At 48.0% G+C, this 26,800-nt stretch overlaps 1 protein-coding gene and 1 long non-coding RNA gene across 2 annotated transcripts in view; both read right to left on the minus strand.

The window, feature by feature from the left end:
* Positions 1–598: 598 nt before the first annotated feature.
* Positions 599–26,800, minus strand: part of LOC105470602 (uncharacterized) — a 167,501-nt gene continuing 141,299 nt past the window's right edge. The window contains exons 3-5 of the mRNA XM_071068705.1: positions 5,590–5,787; positions 4,556–5,149; positions 599–4,476 (exon numbers count right to left, since the gene is read on the minus strand). Coding sequence (XP_070924806.1) covers positions 5,011–5,149; positions 5,590–5,787 — 337 coding nt within the window. The 3' untranslated portion in view covers positions 599–4,476; positions 4,556–5,010. The remainder of the gene's footprint in view (positions 4,477–4,555; positions 5,150–5,589; positions 5,788–26,800) is intronic.
* LOC112424737 (uncharacterized) lies at positions 6,122–25,853 on the minus strand. Its single transcript, XR_011607575.1, has 3 exons — positions 25,777–25,853; positions 24,345–24,535; positions 6,122–7,492 (listed from the first exon to the last, which is right to left on the minus strand). It is a non-coding gene; the product is annotated as an uncharacterized lncRNA (long non-coding RNA).

The following is a 26,800-nucleotide window of genomic DNA, read 5'->3' on the forward strand; positions in this document are numbered from 1 at the left end:
GAAGACAGCGAGGATCCAATTACAAACCATTTACCTGTCGTGCCTGTCCCATTCATGAGGTCCCAGCTCTGTGCCCCAGTGTTTGCTCTGCTTTATGAGCGGCATTGACAGAAGGCCCTGCCCAGGCTGGGTCCTGATGACAGGCATCCCTCGTCACACTCCAGTGAACTCTTCTGACAGAGTCAGGACCCCTGGGGGCAGAATCCTGTGACCTAATTGAGTGGCAATCCCCTTTCAGCCATGTCACTGCCACCAGCAGGGCCCTGGGCTCTGTGTAGCCACCTCAGACAGTCTCTCCCCAAGCCAGGCTTGGGTCCCCATAGCCTCTCCTGGCTGAGTGAGCGGGAGCTGCAGTGTGGCCGGCTGCTCACAGCAGCTTGGTCCAGTTAAGCCCTCCACGCTGGGCCAGCTCCACACTGGGGACCAGGCAGAACCTGCACTTTGCCTTCTTACAGGAGAAAAACACTTTTTGGATTGAGGACAAAAGATCCGCTGAAAATAGCCTTCCTGTATTTTCACATGAAAAAAAAAAACAAACAAACAAACAAAAAAACGTTGAAGACAATGAGCTTCACCAGATGCAGCCAAATTCCAGGACAGAACCCTCCCCACCGCCCCGCCTCCACCGCAGCCTCCTTCTGGCTTGTCCTTCAAAAAACAGAAACCATGGGTTTCTGTTTTTTGTTTTTTGTTTTTTTCTAATTTCATAGTAATACACACTTTTGGTAGGAAATTCATAAAAATGAAGAAAGAAGAAAAATCTAAGACATTTATAATTCTAATTCTTCTTCCCAGAATAACCACAATTTTTGGTATATTATTCTAATTTTTTTCCATGAGTGTAATATATTTTTTTTGTTTTTTAAAACAAAAACACAATTATACCCTACATGTCTTTTTTCGGTTATGAACATAGTCTGAATGACTTTCAAGCCTTTAAATATTTTCTTTTCATGGCATTGAAAGGGTGCAGAGTTGTAGCACTGTGTGTTTGCCCAAATAAATGCCATGTATTGAGATAAGTCATGCCATGAGGAACATCCTTACCAGCCCATGATTATTTCTTCAAAATTCATAAAGAAGGATAAATTCAGAAAGAACTGGTTTAGTTCAACTGACATGCATTTTTTTTTTAAGCAGGAAAATGCTTTTAAAAAAATAAATATATAAAACAAGTGGCAGCTGAGAGCGGTGGTTCACGCCTATAATCTTAGCACTTTAGGAGGTCATAGCAGGAGGATCGCTTGAGGTCAAGAGTTCGATACCAGCCTGGCCAACACGGCAAAACCTTGTCTCTACTAAAAATACAAAAATTAGCCAGCCGTGTTGGTGCACAATTGTAATCCTTCCTCCTCGGGAGGCTGAGACTGAGAATCTCTTGAACCTGGGAGACAGAGGTTGCACTGAGCTGAGATTATGCCACTGCACTCCAGCCTGGGCAACAGAGCAAGACCCTGTCTGAAGAAAAACAAAATAAGTGAATAAATAAAATGGCAACCTCATAAGTTAGAAACTTGCCACACTGTTTTTTGAAACACGCTCCCACAGGAGCTCCTTGATCTCCCCTCTGTGCTGCTAACACCACCTTTCTCAGGGGCCATGAGTGTGGCTGGCACTGTTTCTGCTTCTCAGTGTGGCCTCTGCAAGAACCACCACCCAGCATCACCCTGAGCAGAGCGACCACTTTGCTTACAGCATCTCTGCTTTGCTTACAGCATCTCCTCTCCAATGCCGGCGGCAGAGGAGCACTCCTTCTGGGTAGGAAGAAACCCCTCTGCCAGCCGTTACGGCCTCTGTCCAGGGTCAGCCTCCCCCTGTTCTGGGAAGTCTGCCCTCCCATCTCTTGGTGGAGATACGGAACCTGGGGGTGGGGTCTGCTCAAGGCAGGTGGGCTCCTGAGATTTACTTAAGGTGGCAGGGGTGGGGGGGGGGGAAACCCAAACTCAGTGTAGTTCAACCTGCGTCTCTCCATGGCCTCCCCGTCCCTCTGAGGGATGCTGCCCAGACCTGCAAGCCAGGCGTTCGAGGCGTCTTCAGGCATTAGGGACATCTTCAGTCTCTCTCTGTGCCTCTCTCTGCCTCTTTCACCAATCAATAGCTTGGCCACAAACCCCTACAACTTTCCCTTCAGAATATTTTCCCGGAGCTGGTGGTGTGATTATCTGGCACGCAGAGTGCTTGGCATGGCTCCTGGCAATACGCATTCCCCACAATTCTGTACCAATTGGCATACACATGTGTGTAGGTGTGCATGTAGATGGATGGATGTTTCCACGCACGACAGCCTTCTCTGGCTGCCCTCCTGCCCCCACTCTTTCTCTACCTGGACTCCAGGTTGGGGTGGGGAGTGGGAGGTTTGTTTTTTTTTTCGTTTTGTTTTCTGTTTTTGTTTTTGTTTTGAGATGGAGTTCTGCTCTTTCGCCCAGGCTGGAGTGCAGTGGTACAGTCTCAGCTCACTGCAACCTCAGCCTTCCAGTTTCAAGCGATTCTCCTGCCTCAGCCTCCCGAGTAGCTGGACTACAGGCACCCACCAACATGCCTGGCTACTTTTTGTATTTTTAGCAGAGATGGGGTTTCACCATGTTGGCCAGGCTGGTCTCAAACTCCTGACCTCATCATCTGCACGCCTCGGCCTCCCAAAGTGCTGGGATTACAGGCATGAGCCACCGCACCCAGCCAAGTCTTTTAAGCTATCAATCTGAGTACTAATTCATCTGCTTAGACCTTTCAGTGGCTTCCTGTCATCCCCAGGGACAAGTCTCGAATTGCTCACACACCTTACAAGGTCCTCTCGATCTGTTCCCACCACCTCTCCAGGGTCACCTCTCCATTTTCCTCCAATGTTCCTCCCCCACTATGACCTCTGCACACTGGTCTAGACAGCACTGTCCACCATGTAGCCACTAGCCACACGCGGGCATTCAGATTTAAATTTAAATTAATTAAAAGTAAATGAAATCAACATTCAGTTCTTCTGTTGCAATAACCACACTGCATGCTCAGCTACCATCTTGGACAGCACAGAGGAAGAACATTCCCAGTGTGACGTTCCCTGGACAGTGCTGCTCCAGACCTAGAGAGTACCATTCAATCTCTCCAAAGAAGCATGGTCTCTCCCCTGGTAGTTCTGCCCCTACATCTAGGGAATCTGGGGAGACATCAGTGAATCGTTGTCAACATCAAACCCCATACTATGTTGGTAAGCATCATTCTTCTTAACGTATCTGGCTGGTTTTGTTCCTGAACTGTTTCATCAGTTCTTGGGCGAAAGACTCCAAGTGTAGTAAGTGGAACACCCCTTAGCCTGCCTGATGGCAAATTCCACTTTCTCAGTGTGTGTTTTCTAAAGCAAAGCTCCCTCCACCTATTTAATGCCCCAGTCTGTCCTTGCAGGTGTCCCCATCAGCCTAGGTGCAGGTGCATCACACAGGGTGCTTCATCTTTCTGAATACACCCTTGGAGCCCCATGACCCCCAGAGACTCTCCCCTTGTACACTCTGCAGCTGCAGCTGGAGCAGCAGGGGCTGGAGGGGTCACTGTCTCCACCACACAGCCTGATGCCCCTCCTTGGAGGCAGTTCCAGAGCCAGGCACAGCTTGGCCCAACACACATGGTCAACCAGACTTTGAGACTTGGAAGGGGGCCAGAAGTTCAGAACCCACCCAACTGGTGCACCCAAAACCTCATGTGACCGGCTCCCTCTTGTTAAGACATGAAAGGCTCTACCCAATATGAAAGGAGGAAAAAGTGATCCAGGAGAGGAAACAAGCCAACAATTGCCATGCATTCATGCCTAGTCAGCAATTAGCACAAGAGAGCTTTCAGTGTCAACGCATGAAGAAGACCCGGGGGGCTGCAGCCAGGAAGGGGGCCCGGGGGTTCCGAAGGTGAGCAGGAAGAAGAAGAGGGAAGGACAAAGGTGGAGGGAGTAGAGTCTGAATCCCACCCCGCCCCCCAGTTTGCTCGAGGCCCACCCTGTTCTTCCCAAACACACTGGCCCACCTTGTAAGCAACTTCCACAGTGAACATTTTCAACACAAAAATATTAATAATGAGGCACCTTCTCAAGGATCTCCTGTGAAACTTGCCTTTGATTAAGGAATTCCTAGCCCAGGAAAGCAGTGGGAATCCTGCAGTAAGTGGCTTTTTAAGATCAGCTGGCAGGGTCCCAGGAGGCTGCTCCATAGTCGATAAGAATTACTAAACATCATTGCAAAGAGTGCAGAGTAATTCCACAGACCAAAGAGAAAAGGAAGATGAAGTTAATTGGCACCAGAAGTAAAGACCAAACCCCAGACTTGCCATAGAGTATTTGCTGACCAGAAGGGCTTGGAGGAAATCTGAAGGAGGCCTGTGGGTTGCAATTATCCATTCTTTGTGGCCTCCGGAGGCCCTGGGTACCTTGGTGATCACAGCGAGAGAGTGGCTCCTATCTGCAGGACATTAACACCTCCAGTCCATGGGCCTCTGGGAGTCCTGTAGAGACCAAATCACATGCATTATTGGAGGAGACAGCATAAGGGGGTGAGCATGAGGACAAAACTTACAGCTGTACCTTGCAGCTTCTCATTGTAGAACTAGGAGTTCCTAGTACCCAAGGGGCGGCCACCACTGGACCCAGCAGCCAGTGGGGAGATGGCACGGGGAGAAGCTTTGGGAGCCTCCAGTCCACTTGAGCTTTTGTACCTGGAACCACCTTTCTGGAGACGTGGGATAAGCACGGTGGAGATGTCACTGCTGAAAGAGAAGAGCAAGCAGCCAACCTCCTAGTCCTTCCCACCAAATGTTTGCTCCTGCCTGGGAGGTGACCTAATGCTTCCCATGCAGGGATGCAGCTTCTGTCTGCAGTGATACAATGAGATTTCACCACTCCTAAAGCTCCTTAGCCCTGTGCCAGGGGTTGTCATTCTAGATCCCACTTCCCAGGGCCGGCTCCATACCTGTCGTGCCTGGCTGAGAAAAGAGCTTCGCACGAGCATCGCATGGGTGCCTTTGAATTGCACAAGTCTCCTACTTCACACTTGGGCAATGGTCCTCAGACAGAGAATACTTTTGGTTGGGATATGAAGCACCTTTTTTTCCTCTCGTACAGTCCCTGGAGTGGAAGTGCACCATGGAGACTGACTTCATGCATTTGCCAATTTCCTTCCTGAAGTTGACATAAAGCAGCATTTGGTTTTGATCCAACACAGAAAAACCTCACATCAGTACTGGAGGGAGTGCATGCAACTCATGGTTTAAAATGGAATAAAAACCCCAAATGAGGGTGTGTTGGCGGGGGGGCTCTACAGTTGGTGACAAAGGGCTTCACTTTAATGTCTAAGGACCACAAATTACACAAGCGGGGCTAGCTTAGGGGAGACTGTCTTCTTCACACTGTGCTCCCTAACGTACCTAGACAAGCATTTCCATTCTATCCCACTGACTCAGGGACAGAAAAGAAAATCATCCTGAAAAACTCACTGACTTTAAGACTTTGCCATGCATACTGGTCACTGCCCAGTTATAGGGTCCAATACCAAATTGTCCTCAATTTCTTCCCCAAATACCAACCCATACAGAATTAAGTGGGCTCTATGATGCTAACACGGTTTGCCTTTACATTCCTCCCAAGGCACTCTCCCGTCATGAAGTGTGGCCGGGCAGTGGGGCTGCAGTAGCCACAGGCTGTCCTTGCTCCTGCCTGACGAAGCCGCTGGCTGCTGGCTGCCGCTGATCAGCCGGCCCCCAAGGCGATGGCTTAACAAGCCCCAGTAGAAGCGAATGGGAGGGGCTTCTCTCTTCCCTCTGCAAAGAAAATGAAATGGATAGAAATTATATTGGGAAGTCATTCCCGCCCACCCACATCCATCATTACACAGGAATGGGTTGACAAAGGATCATGACCCATGTGAAGGATTATACAGCCAGACCCACGGCCGCCTCTTCCACCGCCCCCCCATGCCACCCAATCATGTGAAGGATTATACAGCCAGACCCATGGCCGCCTCTGCCACCTTCCCCCGTCCCACCCAATCATGTGAAGGATTATACAGCCAGACCCACGGCCACCTCTGCCACCGCCCCCCATCCCACCCAATTTAAGAAATCCCAGTTTGCTTGAACACCATCTGGTTCTCAGACTCCCTATCCCCACACTCTCAGTTCTTCACCCCTAAAATTATAATAACCAGAAATGAATCTGCCAGAAGGCTTTAAGGATTAATCGTTATATCACCTATGAAAATAAACTGAAATTATTTTCTAAAATAAAAATGCTCTAGGAAGGCCGGGGACAGTGGCTCACACATGTAATCTCAGCATTTTGGGAAGCCAAGACGAGTGGATCACCTGAGGTCAGGAGTTTGAGACCAGGACCTGCGTAAAACCCCATCTCTACTAAAAATACAAAAATTAGTTGGGTGTAGTGGCAGGTGTCTGTAATCCCAGCTACTCAGGAGGCTGATGCTGAAGAATCACTTGAACCCAGGAGACGGAGGTTGCAGTGATCTGAGATTGTACCACTGCACTCCAGCCTGGGCAACAGAGCGAGACTCTGTCTCAAAAACAAACAAACAAACAAAAACTCTAGGAAGAAAAATTCAAAAATCTCTCTCTCAGACTTTAGGTTAGGGCTAGAATGATAATTTGAGTTAGAGTATAATTGACAAAAGGAGAGTTTGTTGTTGTTGTTATTGTTTTTACCTTAATCTGGGTGGGATAAGTTAATAAAATTAAACATATTTAGAGGTAAAGATTATTTTTCTTCATCCTAAAGTGAATGGGAAGACAATAAAATCGTTTAAGCAAAGGGATGACATGATAGGTTTGAATTTTAGAAAGATCAAGAAGGGAGGCGGCCAGGTATAGGGAGAGCTATGCAGTGGGATGGGCACCCTCCACATCATTCCAGGCACACGGATACAGAAATTACTGGAACAGAGAGATGCCTGCCCTCAAGGGGCTTACAGTCTAACTGGGGGAGACTGAAAACAAGCAAATTAATGAAGAAAGCATGTACACCAGAGTGCTGGGGAGGAAAATACGCAGGGAGGGGAAGGGGATCTATCGGGTGAGTGGGCACAATTTTAATGATAGTGCTCGTCAGTATCTCAGACCCTTTCCATATAGTTTGAGACTTTTATCAAGTTGTCATCCACGTGTTGGGGCCACCAGCAGTGGATGGAGGAGGGCACTGAAGCAGAAAGAAAAGCAGGGGCTGTAGGTCTCATGGCCACTGTGCTTGGGAGAGCAACAGCCTCAGTAAGAGAGGGACCATGACCTTCAGATCTAAAGCTGACCCCAGTGAACCCCAACGTTTGAAACTCACCTCCCATGCTGTCCCCATCCACCTGACCTGCACACCTAACTCCCTACAAACCAAAGGTCGTTAGGATGCCCATGGCCCACGGTTCACCTGGGGGTTCTGTCTCAACGTATTGAAGTGGTCAGCTGGCTATTCACTCCAGGACTCATTCCAAAGATGTTTATTGAACATCAGAGGTGCTTGGCACTAGAGTGGGGGAACCAGGGAAAGAAGACACGTTGGAAGAACACATTTAAACCACTGTCCATACTCCAGTGGTGGCACTGGAGGACAGACTAAAATACAATGTCAGTATCAGTGGACACAAGGAAAGAGCAATATACCAATTAAAGTCCAAATTCTTTCTGTCTAAGGCATCCACAGAAGCTTTCGAAAAGAGATGATATTGGATCTGAGGTTGTGAAGAATGAATACATTTTTCAGGCTGAGAAGAGATGGAAGAGCATTCTAGGCAGAGAGAACAGCAGACGCCAAATCACAGAGGTGGGATAAGCCCAGATTGTCTTAGGATGACCAAGTGGTTCAGGGTGGCCGGAGCATGGGGATGTGGTCAGGAGGAGCAGAGATAAAACTGGAGGAGGATATTGGGACTGGGCTGTTACATCCTTATAGGCCACAGTAAGGGCCTTGTCCTTTCCTGCAGGTGATGGTGTGCAGGGGGCATCAGGGTGGAACTGGCACTGAAGGGGGAAGGTGGGTTGGGAGAGACTGTGGGCAGCGATACTGAAAGGAGCCCACTGCAATCATTGATTATCTCACCGTTTCTGTGGGTTAGGAGTCCAGGCATAGCCCAGCTGGGTGTACTGCTTAGGGTCTCACCAGGCTGCAAATGAAGTGTCAACTGGAACAGGGGTCTCATCTCAGGGCTTCACTGGAAGGACTCATGTGCCCATGCCCGTGGTTGTTGGCAGGATTTGGCTCCTCACAGCTGTAAACAGCTTTGGCTTTTCTGCTGGCTGCTGCCTGGGGGCCACCCTCAGCTTCAACAGGCTGAGGCGCAGTTCCAGTCCAGTGATGTGTCCACTTGCTTCCTCAGAGCCAGCAGGCAGAGAGAGACCCAGCAAGACTGGCACTATACTCTATATCACATAGTCATATAATCACATACATCCCGTCACCTACCCTGTGTTCTGTTGTTTAGAAGCAAGTCACAGACCCCACTACTGTTTAGAAGCAAGTCACAGAGGGCCACCAAGGAGCACAGGGCCACCTAAAAATCTGCCCTCCAAGGAAGACCATGCTCTTCACTAATGCAGAAGGAAGATAGGGCAGATGAGTTCTGATCTAGATGCATGGAGTGAAGGCACCTGTGCATCACCAAACAGAAACAGGGGTCCGATTCTCAGCAGCAAGATCAAGGATGGAGAAAGAGATGCAAGAACCAATGGCCCCTGAGTGGCAGGTGAGCAGGAGGGGCTGGATGGGGCCATCCAGGCAAGTGTGTGGTCACAGCCGATATCAGCAAGAGCAGCTGTGTCTCCCTGACCCGGGTCCTTTCCAAACATAAATACAAATTGTTTCCTGCCAAGAACCAGGAGGGAGATTAATCAATAATGCTGCTGAAAAAAGACCACATATTGCATGATTTCATTGATATGAAACATCCAGGAAAGGCAAATCTATAGAGGAAGAAAGTAGAGGGTGGCTCCCTGGGGCTGGGATGGGAATGGAGAGGAGCCGCAAATAGGCACAAGGGATCTTTCCAGGTTGATGAGAAAGTCTTAAATTTAGATGATGGTGATGGATACACAACTCTGTGAATTTACTAAAAATCATTGACATGTACTTAAAACAGACACATTTTATGGTATGTTAATTGCACTTCAATAGAGCGCTGCCTAAAAAATGCTGCTGCCAGATGACACTGCAGGCAACAAGAGTCAAGGGTCAGGGGATCACACAATGGCTGCACAAACAGTGGGGAGCACTTTGCTCACAGTAAGCCCACCCTCCTCCCCAGGAGGCATAAACTCAGGATGGGGCTGGTGCAGCTATGTGGGGGGCACTGGGCAAGACCTTCCAGGCCCACACTCAGAAAGAGCTGCACCAGACCATGTATCTCCTGGAGAGTGGCAGGTGTAGCCCTTGCCCTTTCACTCATCCAACAAAGCTCCTGAGAACTTGCAGGTCCCAGCCCAGATCCTGTCCCCAAGGTGCTGACGGGCCACGGTGGATGCACCCACACAGAGAGTGCCTTACAGGACACAATTGCCCCAGTGGAAACTCATCCCAAGCACAGCCAGGGCCCCTGGAAAAGCCAGTAATTCCCAGGACCACGCCAGCCCACAGGAGAGTTTGTTTCATTCTCGGTACCTTGGGTTGTTGTGAGCTGTAAAACTTCCTGTGTTGAAACCATGGTGGACTCAGGGCCAAACAAAAGCTGAGTCCAGCTAGTCCCTAATCAAATATCCAGGAGTCAGAAGCTCCTGAGCCTCCCTTCCTTCTGTCTTCTTTCTGCCTGATATGATTTGGTTGTGTCCTCACCCAAATCTCATCTTAAATTCCCATGTGTTGTGGGAGGAATCTGGTGGGAGGTAACTGAATCATGGGGGCAAGCTTTCCCATGCTGTCTCGTGATAGTGAATAAGTCTCAAGAGATCCGATAGTTTTATAAGGGAGAGTTTCCCCACACAAGCTCCCTCTCTTTGCCTGCTGCCATCCATGAAAGACGTGACTTGCTCCTCCTTGCCTTCTACCATGACTGTGAGGCCTCCCCAGCCATGTGGAACTGTAAGTCCATTAAACCTCTTTCTTTTGTAAATTGCCCAGTCTCCGGTATGTCTTCATCAGCAGCGTGAAAATGAACTAATACACTGCCTCTGCCTTTGGGGATCAGCACCATATCTTGATGCCAAAGTTCCCCAGGAGAATCAGGTCACCAGGGCTTTGAAATCAGAAACGACTTTCTTCCCAATACTAAAGAAAATGTTTGTGACGAGAGGAAAGTAGGCGAAGAATATTAGTATAGCTCGTGGTGATAATAACATCTGATATTCATAGAGCTCTCACTATGTCCCAGCTCCACTCTAAGTGTTCTGCACATATATGCAAGAACTTTTGCTGCATTTGCTACTCACCCAACCCTAGAAAAAATGTGTGATCCTGTATTACAGATGAGAAAACCAAAGCTAGGAGCCAAACCCCTCCTGACACATCACCCTGGCCCACAAAGCATTTGCCACTCCCGTCTCCCTGCTGCTTGTCCATGACCCCATGTGGAAACGTTTCCCCAGTCATCTGTGTAACATCTCCCAGACCTGCAAACATGCCCAGTAAGTCGCCACAGTCAGCACAGAAAGCACTCCAGTGTAAGCTTTCCTACATAGTAAACGTTTTTTAAAGCACTCACCTCAACTGTTTCTGTGATTAGATAAAAGTCCAAACAAGTTGCAAGGCAAGCTAAAGGTTATTTTACAGCAGCCGCACAATCCAGCTAAGTATTTTAAGTGCAGCCCGGAATTATGAATCCCATCTGTAGAGGGTGGTGGCTTGGGACTGAAGGCAGGTGGATAGAATTACACACTCTTAGACCTGGAAGGAACCTGGCCTAGCTCGTCCAAGGCCCTAATTAGAGAGATGAGAAACCTGCAGCCCCAAGAAAGGTTGTAACCTGCCCAAGGTGAGTCAGGCAGGTGACAGAGGGCAGAGGAGGGCCCCTTGCCCAAGTTCCAGACATGCTGCTTTATGTCTGATTAACTTGTAGCTGAAGGCGGAGCAGATTCCCAGACACCTGACAAAAGTCGTTTCCAACTAAGAGTTCTATTTAGTCCGTACACATGACCTGTGTATTTTCTCTCCTGGAATTTGATATCTCGGGAAACCTGCCAAGGACTATTCACCAGAGAGAGTGAGTATGTAAAACGGGAAGAGGAAAATCAGAGCAAGAAGGTGCTGGCAGGCCGTCACAGCCTGTATGGTGTCTCACCATGCACTTGGGTCTGGGCCCCACCACGTTTGTGCATGGCCCCGGGCTGCAGTCTACAGTGAATGCACAGCCCAGGCCTGGCCCAGCGGGGTGGCCTTACTGAGGAACTCCCGTCTGGCCCCACAGATGCACTTTCTCTCCCGGCACATGCCTCTGAGCGCAAGGCCACGCCCACCTCTCTGACCTTCCCGTTGGCTATTTTTCACATTACTTAATGTTGTTTTAGAAGCAAATTTTCTAAACTCATCAGTCAGTAAACCTATGTCCAGAGTGATATTAACGGCAATTATCATTGTCAAGGCTCCTTAATTTTTTTCTGAAGGATGGCTTAATCTATTACACCATAATGGACCAGGATGGAGGCCACTCATCATTCTGAAGGCTACATGACACTTGCAAAGTCACAATAAAATGTGAGATGAGGGCTTCGTTCTGATTCGCAGCTTGCTTTCCTCATTTGTTCCTTTCTTCATTCATTCCACACTCACCCTCTGGGTGCCTCATAGGTGCTAGGCACCAGGATGAAAATGACCTTGACAGCCCCTGCCCCCAAGGAGCTTACCACCAAATTATAACAGACACTTGTTAGATATGCAGATTCCTGGGCTCCTGTTTAGAGATTCGGATTCAGGAGTCTGTATTATGTAGCACTGCACTCCTGGTGATGGCTGGCGACACACAGACTCTATTGCAAGAAATTCCTTGACACTGCAGGTGATGCTGTCCAAGAAGACAGAAAATGAGGGCCAGACACAGTCAAGAGTACCCGTCTCTGCCTGCAGCAAAGGGAGGAGAGGGAGGCTCCAGGAGGAAGCAGTATTTGAGCATCTCTTAGGAAGAATAAGAGTTTTCTGCATGGGGAAGATGCAAAGTGGGCAAAGGACGGGAGGAAACTGCCCAGCGTGTGGTGGGGAGACCCCACGTGGTCCACAGCTAGAGAGACTAGCCCAGGCCACAAAGGCCAGAACAAGGAAGCAAGAATCCACCACTCAACCTGGGCTTGCCGGCAACAGACGCAAACACCACGCTGCGTCCAGGGGCCAGAGGGATCAGCACTCTTGTCCCCATTTAGTGTCTTCAGTGAGAAGAGGGGGATGACCAGGAAGAGGGGAAGAAAGGACACTTCATTCACAATGGCCCTCCACACGCTGGCTCGCTAGCCCCTTCGTTTTCCTCCCAGGCTGTCTCTTGCTTTCCTGAGTAAATATTCAGAAAATAGAACCATCATAAAGCCATTTCTACCACTAGGTTTATTTAACACAGTCCAGCCCCAAAATGAAAACCCAAGGAGACCGTCAATTCAGCCTCAGCACAGAGCTCAGCAGGGCGTGAGTCGGAGCATGGCCGGGGTCTGGACCTTCCCAGGTCTCCCCGAACTTCCCTCATGTTAATTTATTCCACATACAATCTTCTCCCGGTCCGGAGGGAATCCAGCTTCATGGAGGTCCTCTTAGCTGAAGATTTATCAAACCAGAGTATATGCATGGTATGAACATCAGATCCATTATCTAAGCTGTTGGTTTTGGTCAAAATGTAAAGAAATGATTTAGTATAAAATCCATCACAAAAGCATTTATTAAAAAATCTTTTGCTGCTCTTCATCTACAAACATTTACTACCCTGCATACAAACGTCAGCGGTTCAGCCTAATGTACTTCTTCATTTATTTACTGTTCATTCCTTCTGGATAAAAGCCAAAAGCAATGTCCCCTGTGGGCTGCAGAACAGTGAGGACAAGAGAACCCTTCTCATCACCCTGAGGTCAACCAAGGTCAGCCAAGCCACTTGATTGGAGCCCACTTGGTAACAACAGTTCACCTCTGAAGGTCAGGCCCTCTTTGGTGAATGCAGTCCTCTTCACACAAAGGCTTTACTTATAGATGGAAGTTAATGAACGTATTACCAGGACTTTCTGGAGGACTTAAATAAAATAAATGTAACGAGGATTTGACAGCCAGAGACCAAAGTATGCCCAATGTGCTTTTGTCCAAATATAGAATGTGCAAAAAAAAAAAAAAAATTAACCCACTAGTTCCCTGCCTCAGTTCACAGACCCTGAGTGATCTCCAGTGATCTCATCGTGTGTTGACCAAGTTCTCCAAATGAAGCCAGCTACTATGGAATCACAGAATTCTGCAGTGGGGAAGGTTGACTTCGTACATTGGGCACGACTCCCTCCCTTTAAGAGGAGGAAACCGCTAGCACTCCAGAGAATCTGAGCAGGCTGCCCAGGTCACACAGCTGCTTGGTGACAGCAGCGGCCCTGGAACCTTAGATTAGATGTGTGTCATTTGGCCCTGCTAGAGGGGAGCGAGAAGAGATTCCAACAGCAGAGAGAGCAGCCAAAATAAGCAAACAAATACAGGCCATTAAAACTCAGGGGGAGCTTGGATTTCAGGGCCTCAATTGTGAGCATGGAAAACCACATTTCACCTCCAAGTAACCCTCATCTGCTTTCTATCTACACCCGTCACATCATCCCTTACAACGGGGGTTATCGATGCCTTCCTTACGGACCTTGTATTCTAAATTGGCAAAGCAAACATTCAGCTGTTAAAAACACTCTAAAGAAGGCTGGATCACTAACAGCCATTTTCCAACCTGAAGGCAGGCCAGGAGGGCCATCCAGATGCCTAGGCCCACAGGGACCATGGCTTCAGTATGAATGCACCCCCAGGGCCAGCTTTGGAAAGGCAAGGACAAAATTAACATGAATGGTTATCTCTCTGCATTTAGGGGTTCTCCCTGCTCTCAACTTGAGCAAACTGCCCAGTGAGCAAACCTCACCTTTCACTGGCGTCTCGGCAACAGGGCGGTGCCCACGCCAGAGTTGTGCCCAAACCAGTCGTAAATGCCTCTTGTATTCATGTGCAGAGCCACAGGGTCCAAGCTATGTCCCTGGCCCAAGAGCTTCGCTGACAGCACCCCTAGACAAGCTGAGGTGGGGGCGCTTGGGCACAGGCTGAAGGCCAGGCTTAGAAGGGAAGAAGGCAAGCGCAATGTGCCCATGTCTCAGCAGGTATAAACCCAGAACCCTCCGACCCCCACCAGCCCTCATGTTTCTACCTTCATTTCTTTCCCCCTGCTTCTGATTTTCCTTCTCTTTCTCCATGCTCTTCCTTACTTAATGAAGACAGTGCTGATGACACTGATAAGAATGGCAATGGTATGGTTACAACCCAGAGCAGGGAAAGCTAACATTTCTAGAGCACTTCACTGGGCTCCTTGCTGTGTTCACATATTCCATCCCCGCAAGGACGCTAGGAATCAGATACAATTGTTAATCGCCGTCTTCCTTCTAGCACTTTCCACACCAAACACATCTACATACTTGTTGACTTCCTGGCTGTCTGCCTCCACCACTAGGGCTTTATCTGTCTTGTCCGCTGCCGCCTCCCAGCACCCAATACAGTCAACAAATGCTACTGACGGAGAAAATGAACTCCCATTTTGCAGATGGAAAACTGAGACTCTGAAAAGTTGCAGATCCCGGGTCAACCCAAGCAGGAGATAGGGAATCAGGATAAACTGTGATGAGGTCACGCACGTGTCCCTTCCTTTCCTTCTCTTCAGAACCGGCACGTGTCAGGCCGTCTCCCTATCCTCTCAAAGCCTGTGCTCACTTTCCTTTGCATCAACACAGCCTGTTCCAGCTCTGATCCTGCAGCTGGTTCCCACCCCTCCTGATTTATTCTGGATGGAAAGATGACTGGGATTTGGTGCCACCCTGGCCCCACCCCTTTTGGTAGGCGTGACCTCAAGTGGCTCCTGTCCCGCCTCCTCTCAGCACCCTCTGGTTCACGCGTTATTCCTAGCATGAAATACATCTGTATCACTTAAAGAAAGCAAGCTCAATTATTTAACTCTACCAAGATTCAGTTCAAATATAAGAGTTACAATGTACATCTGAGACTTCGGGGAAATTGATTTTTCTGCTCAAGATCATTTCATAGGGTTTAACATTAAAACCAAATCGGGCGCAAACTGATCTCTTCGTAGATAGTGAGTTTGTTTCCATTTTCTAAAGACCAGCCCAAGCGAGAGTCGCTTTCCCCGCCCGTGCTTGCTGCATGTATTTTACAATCTTCAGAGACTGCAGTGGCCCGCCAAAAGTCATCTTTAAAGCAGCCACTCCGTCTCCCTCACCACAGAGCCACTGGGCCCGGTGTGCCCAGGGACAACCAGAGAGTGGAGAACGGCACTTAGCACTCAGCTGACCTTCTGTCCACCTTTTCAGAATGCCTGCTGGAGCCAAGAGAGTTTAGCTTTTTGTTTTTGTTTTTGTTTTTGTTTTCTATTTCTCAGCCATTTTCAAGTGGTTTCTTTAATTTCCACCTGAGAGTTAAGCACTGATTGACTGGGGATTTTAAACTGAAACCTCTCACCAGAAAATACCATTGACGGTTCCTGTGAAGGAAAAACATACTTGGAGTTTATCTTGATGTTTACAATTAAGTTAGCTGGTCCTGGTTTCTCTAAGGATGCTAATACTTAATGTAAACTGTTTGTCCTTCAGAGGGGAAAGAACCTGTATAATCACCTGAAGACAAACGGTCTTAACTTTCCAAAAGATGACAGCTTTACAAATGGAAATGATAAGATTTTAAATTAAGAGCGTCTGAGAGTCCGTCAAGGAAAGCAAAAACAAGGCAGGGGATGTGGAGGACATCGACACAAGCCGACGAAGCCCATGTCTAGATTTCCCACAAAATCACCCCTAAGTGATGTTCAACAGCGGAAAGTATATATGTTAAGGTGCAGGCTAAAGGGTTATCATTATTCCAATAAAAAGGGGAACATGAGACTGTGGGGATTGCTTGGCAGTGGGTTTTACAGATAGAATTCAACCAGAATCACATCCCGCCGTTACTGACGGGGGAAGCTTGGGTGTGACGCCCAGTCTGGGGGATTTCAGTCTCTCAGTGAGAACCATGGTAGCCCCAGCTCCTGGGTGGGCACTGAGGGCTCACAAGGGAAATCCCAGTGTCCAGCACATGTTAAGCATCCAACAAACGGCTGTGATGATTATTTACTGTTGTTACTCTCACGTAAAATGTGCAGCACAGCGGCTGGCATATTGGGAAAAAAAAGGAACAAAGTTGGTCCCCTGTCCTCAGCCTGTCTTCACATGTCAGATGAAATCTAACAGCCTGTCTTTGCCCGTGAAGGCTTTGGATGATGGGCACAGCATGGAGGCCTTGACCCTGTGGTCAGTACAGATGGGGCTCAAGAACAAAGCCAGGGGTTACAGGAGACATGAAGGTCCCTGAAATCTCCGCCACAGTCACTCATCTGACCCAGGTGACAGGGATGTGCTTGGAGCTGCCCTCTAGAGCAACAACATTCAATGGAACTTCCTGCAATAAGAAAAATATTCTGTTTGTGCTGAGCACTTGAATGTGGTAACTGCCACTGAGGAAATGGAGGTTTAATCTCATTTTAATTAATTAGCTTACTGGGTTGATTGACAATCAATTAATTGATTCCATGTAAATGGCTACATGTGGCTGATTGATACCGTACTGGACGTCGTAGTTCTAAAACCAGAATGGACTGTTGCCTGGCGCGCTGGCGGGTGAGACCCAGCCCAGGGTGGTCAGAGGATGCATGAAGGCCCCGGGATGTTTCTGTCCTCTGCTCTCCTGTCACCGAGGAGCAGATCTCCACCTCCGGCCTTGACTCCTGCACACAGAGGTTGCTGGGGACAGTGGACTCCCAGGCCCTCCTGCCACACGAACCAGAGGCAGCCTGGCTCAGCACAGTACCGGCTGCTGCCAACCAAAGGGCCTGTCTGGGCCAACACAGGCAAATTGGGAGGAGGGACCTCAGGATGGTCTCCATAGGCCCCAAGAAGATGGACAAAGCTAGAGCCAGCCTCGTTCCTGGCCTGCGCAGTTTACCCCCCGAAATTCCCTCTGTGCTTGAAGAAAGGATGTGGCTCCAAGGTTCTGGGCCTCGCTGTGGGCTCGGGTGGCAGAGGCGAACCACAGCACCACTGAGACTGCTTCTCCAGGCCCAAAAAACCCTCACATACAAACACACCCATACATATGCACAGACACACATGTACACACACACATGCACAATACATATATGACATACATGCACACAGATCCCAGGAGAAGGCAAGTCCCTACAGCAGTAGCATAGAGACCAGTACTTATCCTAAGCTTCAACTTCCCCATTTGAAAAATGTAAATTCATTAATAATCATCATCATGCTTACCTAGTCGGGCTATTATGAGCATTAAATAAAATAACAGGACATGGAAAGCGCTGGTGGTTGTTGTGATGGTGTGGAGGACACAACATTCGGAGCGAAGAAGGAGGAAGTCGGGCTATTATGAGCATTAAATAAAATAAGGGGACATGGAAAGCGCTGGTGTTTGCTGTGATGGTGTGGAGTACACAACGTTAGGAGCAAAGAAGGAGGAAGTCGGGCTATTATGAGCATTAAATAAAATAAGGGGACGTGGAAAGCGCTGGTGGTTGCTGTGATGGTGTGGAGGACACAACGTTGGGAGTGGAGGAGGAGGAATGGCGAATCCCAGTTGAGCACCCTTTGAAGCCCACCCTAATGGTTCTTCCAACTTTCTCCCTGGGCCTGTTTGTCCTCTGTAAGTTTCCAGCATCTGATATATCACAGGGTCTAATTTAGAGGAAGTTCAGGAAACAACATGAACACTCCTCAGAGGCAGGGGGAAGTGGGGAGGAAGGCCACTGGCCATTTGGAGCCTAAAGACCAGAATTTAAGTCTCATGGTGATGATAGTCATCACCAAGTGGACACAGCACTCCGAGCCAGAGGTTGAGTTTATCATGGCCACTTCTGTACTCAGTCCCTGCACTCACACCTGGGGAATGATGGGTGAATGATATCTGCGCTCATCAACAACTCTCAACAACCCAATCAGGCAAGACCATTATCTCTGCTCTGAAAAGGAAGAAGTAGAGGCCCACCCAGCTGGCAAGTGGGCTGGTGTGAGTACCCCAGGCTTGTCTGAGCTCCAAGCCCAGACCTCACATCATTACACACCCATCTCTACTTTCTAGGGAGATAATCTTGGAAAAATCATTTGTCATCTCTGAGCCTCCATTTCTGATCTGTAATATGAAAAGGAAACTCTATACCTATTTCCCAGTATCCTTAAAAAGACTTAATGCAGAAGTAATGTGTGCCTGCTCACCAGCTGTTCCAAGTGTACAGCTGAGCACCACTCGAGTCCAAGGGTAACTTACCATTCCAGGTGTCTTGCCCGGTTTCCAATTTCCCAGCCAACCAGAAACCAAGCCCCTAGCAGAACTACGACTACTCACCATCTGAAGAGGAAAATTTCCCATCTGCAGAGAGCATGCCCCTTGTTGACAGGCAGCTCTGAGCACTGCTCACCTGGGCAAAGCCAAAGAGAAGAGCAGGAGCTGAGACCTGCTCTGTGTGCCTCAGGACGGCCCCTATTCCTAACAACCCAAAGGATATGCACGATTTGCCACTCAGTCATTCACTGGGATATCATTGACTGGGACTCAACCCTGCATCTGGCCAGTACCTGAGGCTCAGACAACCAGAACCTGGCCCTGCCTTCATGGAGCCTCCACTCAAGAAGCTACAGGTAGAAAGCAGGTCCCTGCAGAAAGGGCCCTTCAGCTGAAACTCCTAGAAACCACAATTTTCAGCTAGGACATCCTCCCCACCCCAAATTCTGAGACTGGCCACACAGTGCTGCCATGACCTGATGTTTGTGTTTCTCCAAAATTCATATGTTGGAATCCAAACCCCCAAAGGCGATGATACTAGGAGGCAGGACCTTTTGGGAAGTGATTAAATCATGAGGGTAGAGCCCTTGTGATTAGGATTAATGTCCTTACAAAAGAAGGCCCAGAGAGCTAGCTAGTCCCATCCACCATCTGAGGCCACAATGACAAGCCAAGAAGCAGGCCCTCAGCAGGCAATGAAGCTGCGGGTGCCTTGAACTTGGACTTCCCAGCTTCCAGAACTGTGAGAAATAAATTTCTGTTGTTTATGAGCCACTCAGTTTATGGTACTTTTTTATAGCAGCAAAATGGACTAAGATTAGGTCAAAGCTCAAAAAAAAAAAGTTGAATTTCAAAGGACAACAAATCTAGCACAAGTTAAGATCAACAGTGTGATGAAAAACATAGAGAAGGATTTGGAGAAAATGCAATCACCTCCCACCAGTGGCCCTTGGCAGAAGTCCCTGGCCAGAGCTGAGATGCTCTCACCCTCCCCTGAGGCCACACAGCCCATCCAGGTGCGCTTCCCTGATGCTTAGATGCCCCATCCCTTGCTTGTGGCTCTCAGCACTGGGTAAGCTGGCAGGTCTGACCTGCCCAGCATTGCTCCTCCCAGGAGACCCATGTGCTCTGACACGTCCTGACCATTTCAGAGCCTACAGGAGGGCAGGGGTTGCCCCCTGGTCTTGCAGTCCCTCTGAAGTGTCTCCTTACACAAATTTCCTGTTCCCCTCCTCACTTCCCTGGCTCTCTCTTATCACCTGGGCCACTCTTGCTTACCAAAATTCCTCTTAGGGACAACCTTTACATCTACAGGTTGAACATACTGCTAAGCTGCTTGGGGCAGACAGGTGAGGTCCCTAAAACAGCAGGTTCCAGTGACAAAGGGGCCTTCCTTACATTGAGGCGTGGGCAAGGCAGAGGGGTGGTCTTGGGGGCATCTGCAAGGTTTGGAACGGGGATGGGGCAGAGCAGAACTGCACTGATTACAAAGAGAGTAACCCAAATTCCCAAGGGAAAGCCACTAAAGGAGGAGGAGGGGCAGCTGCATGCATGAGAGTCCAGAGAAGAACCCTCAGGATGGGGTGGCAGGAATGGCTTTGGGGAATACAATGTTGTTTCCCATGAGGTGAGCAAAGCAAGCTCCTGATGAAATCTTCAGTAATATCCATATCATTTATCAATGATTGTATGGTAACAGATTATCCCGAAGATCTTGAGGTGGTAGCAAATGCCTACAAGGAAGAAACAGGGACAAGTCTAGGTACAAGAGCCTCACTATGAAGGAACAGCTGACAAATGGGTACTGCTTCAAATAGTTTATTTACTCAATGGTCTGCCTGTTGTAGGTTCCAGTGTGTCTCCCAGAAAGATGTGTCTAAATTCCAACCCCTAGGATATATAAATGTGACCTTATTTGGAAATAGAGTTTCTGCAGAGTAATCAAAATGAGGTCATATTGCATTAAGGTGGGGCCTAATTCAATGACTGGTGTCCATATAACAAAAGAGAGATTTGAACACAGAAAGAATGCCAAGCAGAGATAGAGGCAGAGATTGCCATGATGTGGCCACAAGCCAAGGAATGCCAGCCACAACAGAAACAGACAGGCATGGAACAGATTTGCCCCTAGAGCCTTCCTAGAGAACTCAGCCCTGCAGAAACCTTGATTACAGACTTTCAACCTCCAGAAATGTGAGACAATACATTTCTGTTATTCTGAGCCATCTTTGTTTGTGCCAATTTGTTACAACAGCCGCAGGAAGCCAATGTACTGCCCCATTAAGCTGTAACCTCAGCCTGGGCTTCTGCCCCCTTCACTTTCACCTTTATAGCATCTGGCCCTTCCCTGGTGTAGGGTAGGTGCTCAGTAAATATTTGTGGAATGGATAAGTATGTGTGCATGAGAGAGAGAAAATATGTGTGATTTTATACAAAAACTCCTCGGGGTTAATAGGTGCTTTTGAAGGCTTTGCAGTGTGGAGTCTGTCTCAAAACTTGTCAGCACAGACCGTCCTTAGGAAAGACCTGTGCCCCTCCTTACCAGCTCTCCTGCCCTTTCACTTTTTCTGTCCCTCAGTCTCTCCTTCCTCCTTATCTAGTCACAGTCTATCCCAGAAGCTGAGGAGGGAGGTTAGTCCAGATCCCTTCCTGTTCTTTAGTTTAGGATCCAGAATTCAGTGAATCCTTTAACTTATTAGAGTCTCTCCACTAGCTGAAGCCATGTAATTTAAACTTGTGACTTGAATCATCCTAACAGATAAGGGATCTTTGCAGCCTAAGATAGGCAGAATTTTAAAACCAATACCCAGCAGTCCACATCCCATATAACCCCTCCCCTTTGAGTGTGGGGGGAATTGTGAATACAGTGAGATGTGGAACTGGTGATTATATTACATTATGGGGCAGAGGGGATTTTGCAGATGTGATTACAGTTACTAATCAGTTGATCTTAATACAGACAGATTATCTGAGTGAGAATGATCTAATCAGACAAGGCCTTTAAAAGCAGAGAAATTTCTAAGGCTGGCAGCAGAAGAGGAAGTCAGAGAGGTTACAACTGTGAGTAGGATGGGGGCACCCTTGCTGTCCTGAGGATCGAGGGCCCACATGGCAAGGGATATAGATGGCATCTAGCAGCTGAGAGCAGCCCCCAGCCAAGAGCCAGCAAGGAAACAGATCTCAGTCCTATAGCTGCAGGGAGCTGATGGCTGATGACAACTTGGATGGGCTCAGAAGCAGATTCTTCCCCAGAGCCTCAGGATAAGAAATGAGCCACTCCAGTACCTTGATTTTGGCCTCGTGAGACCCCAAGCAAAGGATCCAGCCAAGCTCACCGGACTTGTGACCTACTAAACTGTGAGATAATAAATAGGTGTTATTTGAAGTCACCACATTTGTAGTAATTTGTTAAACAACTATAGAAAAGTAATAGAAAGCCTAATATTATGTAAGAAGATACAGATCTGTTAAAAAAAAAAAACAAACAAACAAAAAACCATTATTCACTGACTCCAGCAAGAGCAACAAGAGAGTTAAGAACAGCTGGAGTGATGTATGCTAAACCCTAAGGCAGAGTAGGCCAAATGCAGCCTGTGGGCCAAATTCAGGCATCGACTGTTCTTGTACAACCCACCAACTAAGAATGGTTATTATGTTTGTAAATGGTTGGAAAAAAATTAAAAAGAAGAACAGTATTTCACAACACATGAAAATTACATGAAATTCAAATTTCAATGCCTATAAATAAAGTTGTATCAGAATACAGCTCATTGATTTACAGATCATCTACAGCTGCTTTCTAGATGCAACTACTCTTTGAGTAGTTGCAAAGAGTAGCATAGCTTGCAAGTCTAAAAAAACTTATTGTCTGGCCCTTCATAAAGAAAGTTTGCCCACCCGTGCCACTAGAACTTTTCAAAGAATCATTGTGGACCCAGATACGCTAGGCAGCAACCAATGGAGGACAGAGCTCTGGGCAGTCTCTGGGTGGACAAGCATGGACAGCAAACTGATTCAGGAGACTTCTCATGTCTTCTTTGCCACATACTGTCAGGTTGTGTGTGTAAATAATTTACACACATGCACTATAACTCCTCTAAGGAAACAACAATAAAAAACTATTTTATGACTTCTAAAAAAATGAACTAATTTTTAGATCAGAAATTATTTTAGAATAAAACCACAGGACCCCCAATATCTGGCACTCTGTAACTTGTGGTCTCTGTGACAGAGAGATTTGACTATCCATGCAGAGCTTTTGGCATCATCTGGTGAGAGCCCAAAAGTCACTTTGGGCAGAAGCCCCAGGAGGTTGAGTGGAAAAGGACAACAACTGAAGGGGTCTCCTCCGAACTCCAAGGGGCCACAGCACCTCTGGGTCCTGACTGTCATGGACTCCCACCCAAGAAACATCTGGGCAGAAAACAAGCAGTTTAAGAACAGAAGATTACATTGTCATCAAAGAGCACAGTGTTAGCAAAGTCCAGTCCGTCTTTCTTGAAAAGCTTTCTATTTGATCTCTATAATTTGACCATTAACATAGGAATACCAAAATGGAATACTCAGGGGCCAAATCAGGCAGAGAGTTAGGTCAGATGTAATTTTCTTGTGCAATCTGAACAAAAGACATTTTATAACCAAAGCCAAAAAAGGAGAAGAAAAAAATGACATGGGTAAATAGAGAAAAGCACTCACAGAAGTGCTCCCTTCATGCAAAATTTCAAAAGGCTTAGTGACAGCCCTGAGAACCTGTCTGGGGATCATTTTATGGAAAAGCAGTCACAGTGATATCAATTGGAAAAGCAAGAAGAATGTATGTTCTGTCATTTTTAGCGGGAAAATATCTGCTTGATTTTCCTTGTAGCCACTTTGAAGACCTCTCCACTGAGAAGGGAAATTCACATTCTGACAGGTTCCTCCACGATTCCTCCCATCAGTAATAACTTCATCTTCCAACCTCTACCCAGTGACCCACTCAGCACGTGTGTGGGTACCGGGTGTGGAAAGCCTTGGAGCCCTACCTGCCCCATAGCTGGCAGGGCACCCGTGAGCAAGCCACATCATCTCCTTCCCTCAACCTCCCCATCCTCATCTGCACAATGGGAATGATGCCCAGCCTTGCCTTTTCCTTCTAGTATGATCAAGAGTCTATTGAGACCGAAAAAGCAAAGAGAGCTAAACAAATGGAAGCCATTGTTATATTTGTCACTGAGCTTCACAAAATGATGACCAGAACATGCTGGAAAGCACTTCTGTGTGTTTGTGCACAAGAGCACACAGTCTTTCTCCTTCATCTAAAAGGAAAATACATTCACATGAAGCAAAGGGTTGACTGCTCCATGCATAGAAATGAAGCGCATTTTCTAGCCCCCACCACAGACCCCCGCCCGGCAAGGAAAATGTGAAGGGCCTTGAATATGTCCCATTCCGTTTTTCTGCTGCTGCAAACCAGATGGAACTCACAAAACAGGAAAACTATATTGAAAACTATATCCCCAACATAGAACAGAGAGAGATTTTGATGCAGAGAGGGGCAGAATGCTGAAACTCCTTAATGCTGAGGGTTTATATCAACCCAGAGTACCTTAAACGCATTCGCTCTGGAAAACACCAGATAAAAAGGAAGGCCGAGCTCCCTACTTTGCAGGGGAACTGGGGGCTTGACCCAGGCCAAGTTCAGGGTTCTCTCCTCTGAAAGAGCAACACAGAATTCTCCTTGGCAAGTGCTACTGTGAGCTTGCCTGAGCTAATATCGTATGAATAGAGATGTTTTAAATGTATTAAACATTGGTCCCTTTTTTAGAAATTACACTGACAGAGCCTTCCTTAAACATTATTTGAATAAAGCCTCATTACTCACAGTCCAGAGAAGTTCATTAGGAGGAGATCGCTTTAGAAAGGAATCGAGGAGCTCGCCTTTCTTCTCAGCAGTGAATTACATTAGCTACTTCCTAGTTATTTAAATCTTGAAATAAAAGATGTAAACGCTACAGTGACATCTTAAGATCATTGCGAAGGCAGGTCGTGCATGCACAAAAATGCCCAGCTGGTCTGCAGATAAAACAGATTGATAATTAGTTGCAAAATGTAACACTTCATCAAGAATATTTTGAATAATCCAATTTATCTTTGTCAGATATGCAGCACATATTTTTCCGGGGAGCAGCTTTGTTCTTTAACATAATATTATAATTTCAGGCTGCTAATGAAGGCGCCCGCCGGCCGGCCGGGCCTTGATGTGCGGCGTAGCGGGGAGCGCGCCGCGGCCCGGGGACCCACGCGCCTGAGCGCGCCGCGCCCCGCTGCCGCCACCTGCCCGGCACAGCGCGGGCCGCGGGCCGCGGGCAATCAAAGGGCCGGCGGGCGGCAGGGAGGGCGCCCCTGGCGGGCGGTGCGCTGGCCGCCAGCGGGCGGGGGCTCCTCCGACTCCCGCTTCTAATTAACCGATGGAAACGCGCGCTCCCTGCCCGCGACCACGAAGGCGAAGTCAGGGGGCGGTCGCCGGTGCAGGCTGGGGGTGTGGCTGCTGGGTCGCGGGCTTCCCCGGGGACGCGTCCGAGGTGCACCCTGCGTGGCCTTCCTCGGAATAGCAAAAGAGATGGGGGTGAGCGGGAGAAGAGGGACAAGGGTGGCTTGCAGGACTCAGGAGGAGCTGCAGGTACATCTAGAGCTCCGCGGATCCAGGAACCGAGCCTTGTTGGGGCACTTTGGTACTTTATATAAGGACTATTGGACACCGATAAGTGAGAGCTGTTTAGCGTTTGTCCGGAGAGCCCCAGCTCCTGGCCCAGGACGGAGCCTCCTCTAAATGCCAGAGCTCCTAAAGGCTCTCCCAGAGACCTGGGTTGAGATGAGCAAAAACGCGCACACTCACATCCTCCAGTGACTCCACATCGCCCAGGTTTCACCAAAGACTGGCCCAGAAGAGGGTGTGACTGGATGGAGGAAAGGTATCCTCACAACTTGGAAAATTCACTCCCCCTTTTTCCAAAAAGGGCATGAAGTTTGGCGAAGCAGAGAAAACTCCAGGTGCAAAGAGTGTCTTGATACTGTGTGCACAGGCTGTACGTGCACAGTGTCTCCTATTTCACATTTGCCATTTCAGCTGCGTGCGCACAAACCTCACGCTACTATTATACCCGTGCTGGCCTTGCTTGGTAATATTTGGTATTCTTGAAAACAAATTAAATTCTAGCCCCAAGATTAAAGTTTTTTGTCTCGCAGTTCAGAAATGATCAACGAGAAATGGGTGCTGCTCTCCTAACTGCCTGAATTGGAAAAGACAATACTACCTGTGTTCCAAAATCCTTCAGGACAGATGGATGGCCTCTGGGCATCTAGGATACAGCCACTGGTTACCATGCTACCTAAAAGGGAAACTTGAGTGAATTCAGAAAATTCAGAATACTTTGGAAAATGAATCTGTTCACAAGACCAAATCGCTTGACTCACTTGAAGACTACCACATAAGCAGGACTTCTCTTTACCGGGTTATTTCTGCTCCTGCAGTCAATGGCTGCCTTGCTTGTTTTCAAGTACGTTACAGTTTCAAGGATCATGGTCAATACATTAGGCTGAGTATATGGACTTGAACCTCTCCCCCAACACGTGCAGGTCTTACAATACATTAGGAACTTAATTCAGCCTGAAGTGGGTGTGCTCTTGACATGGATCCTGATGGAACAAGCTGCTCCTTCTTACTTTGACTTCTTCTAGGGTAGTGTTGCAAGCCTTCTACCTTGTGCAGACTTGAAGGTCAGTCTAACATGATCTCTTTTTCAAGCCAGCTTTTACTGGGTAAACTCTGACCGTGTTTGTTTTTTCTGAGCCTCCTAACCTGATAATGGTCCCCATGAATTTCTCATTTTCTTCTGTCCTCCCCTTCCCCATGGGCTACCTGGACCCCTGGAGCTGTAGACCTCCCAGTAACCCTAAAGACTGGCCAGGAGGCCAGTATGCCCTCAGGCTCCCAACCTCTCCCCACTTGCCCTGAGCAGCCACTATTCCCTTCCTTGCCCTGCAAGGGACTCCTCTGAGTACCCAGGAGGATAAGGGAACAAGCATCTCCTGGTCATTGACATTCTGTGCTGGCTCCTGGAAGTAGCTGATACTCAGGCCCTCTGCCGGATGCTCTTCCTGGCACACAGGCCCTTGGTGACCTAGCCAGGCCCCATGGCTAGATGCACGCGTTCTTCAGAAGTCAACCACCCTGAGCTTCTTTGAAGAAGACCATCAGAAACACTGGGAAAACCCACTCACTTTATCTCAGGGCTGTTCATGTCAGCCATTTCTTCTCCAAGAGTCAAGAGCTACTTT

This window comes from Macaca nemestrina, chromosome 9, assembly GCF_043159975.1.
Source record: "Macaca nemestrina isolate mMacNem1 chromosome 9, mMacNem.hap1, whole genome shotgun sequence".
Classification (NCBI taxonomy): Eukaryota; Metazoa; Chordata; class Mammalia; order Primates; family Cercopithecidae; genus Macaca; species Macaca nemestrina.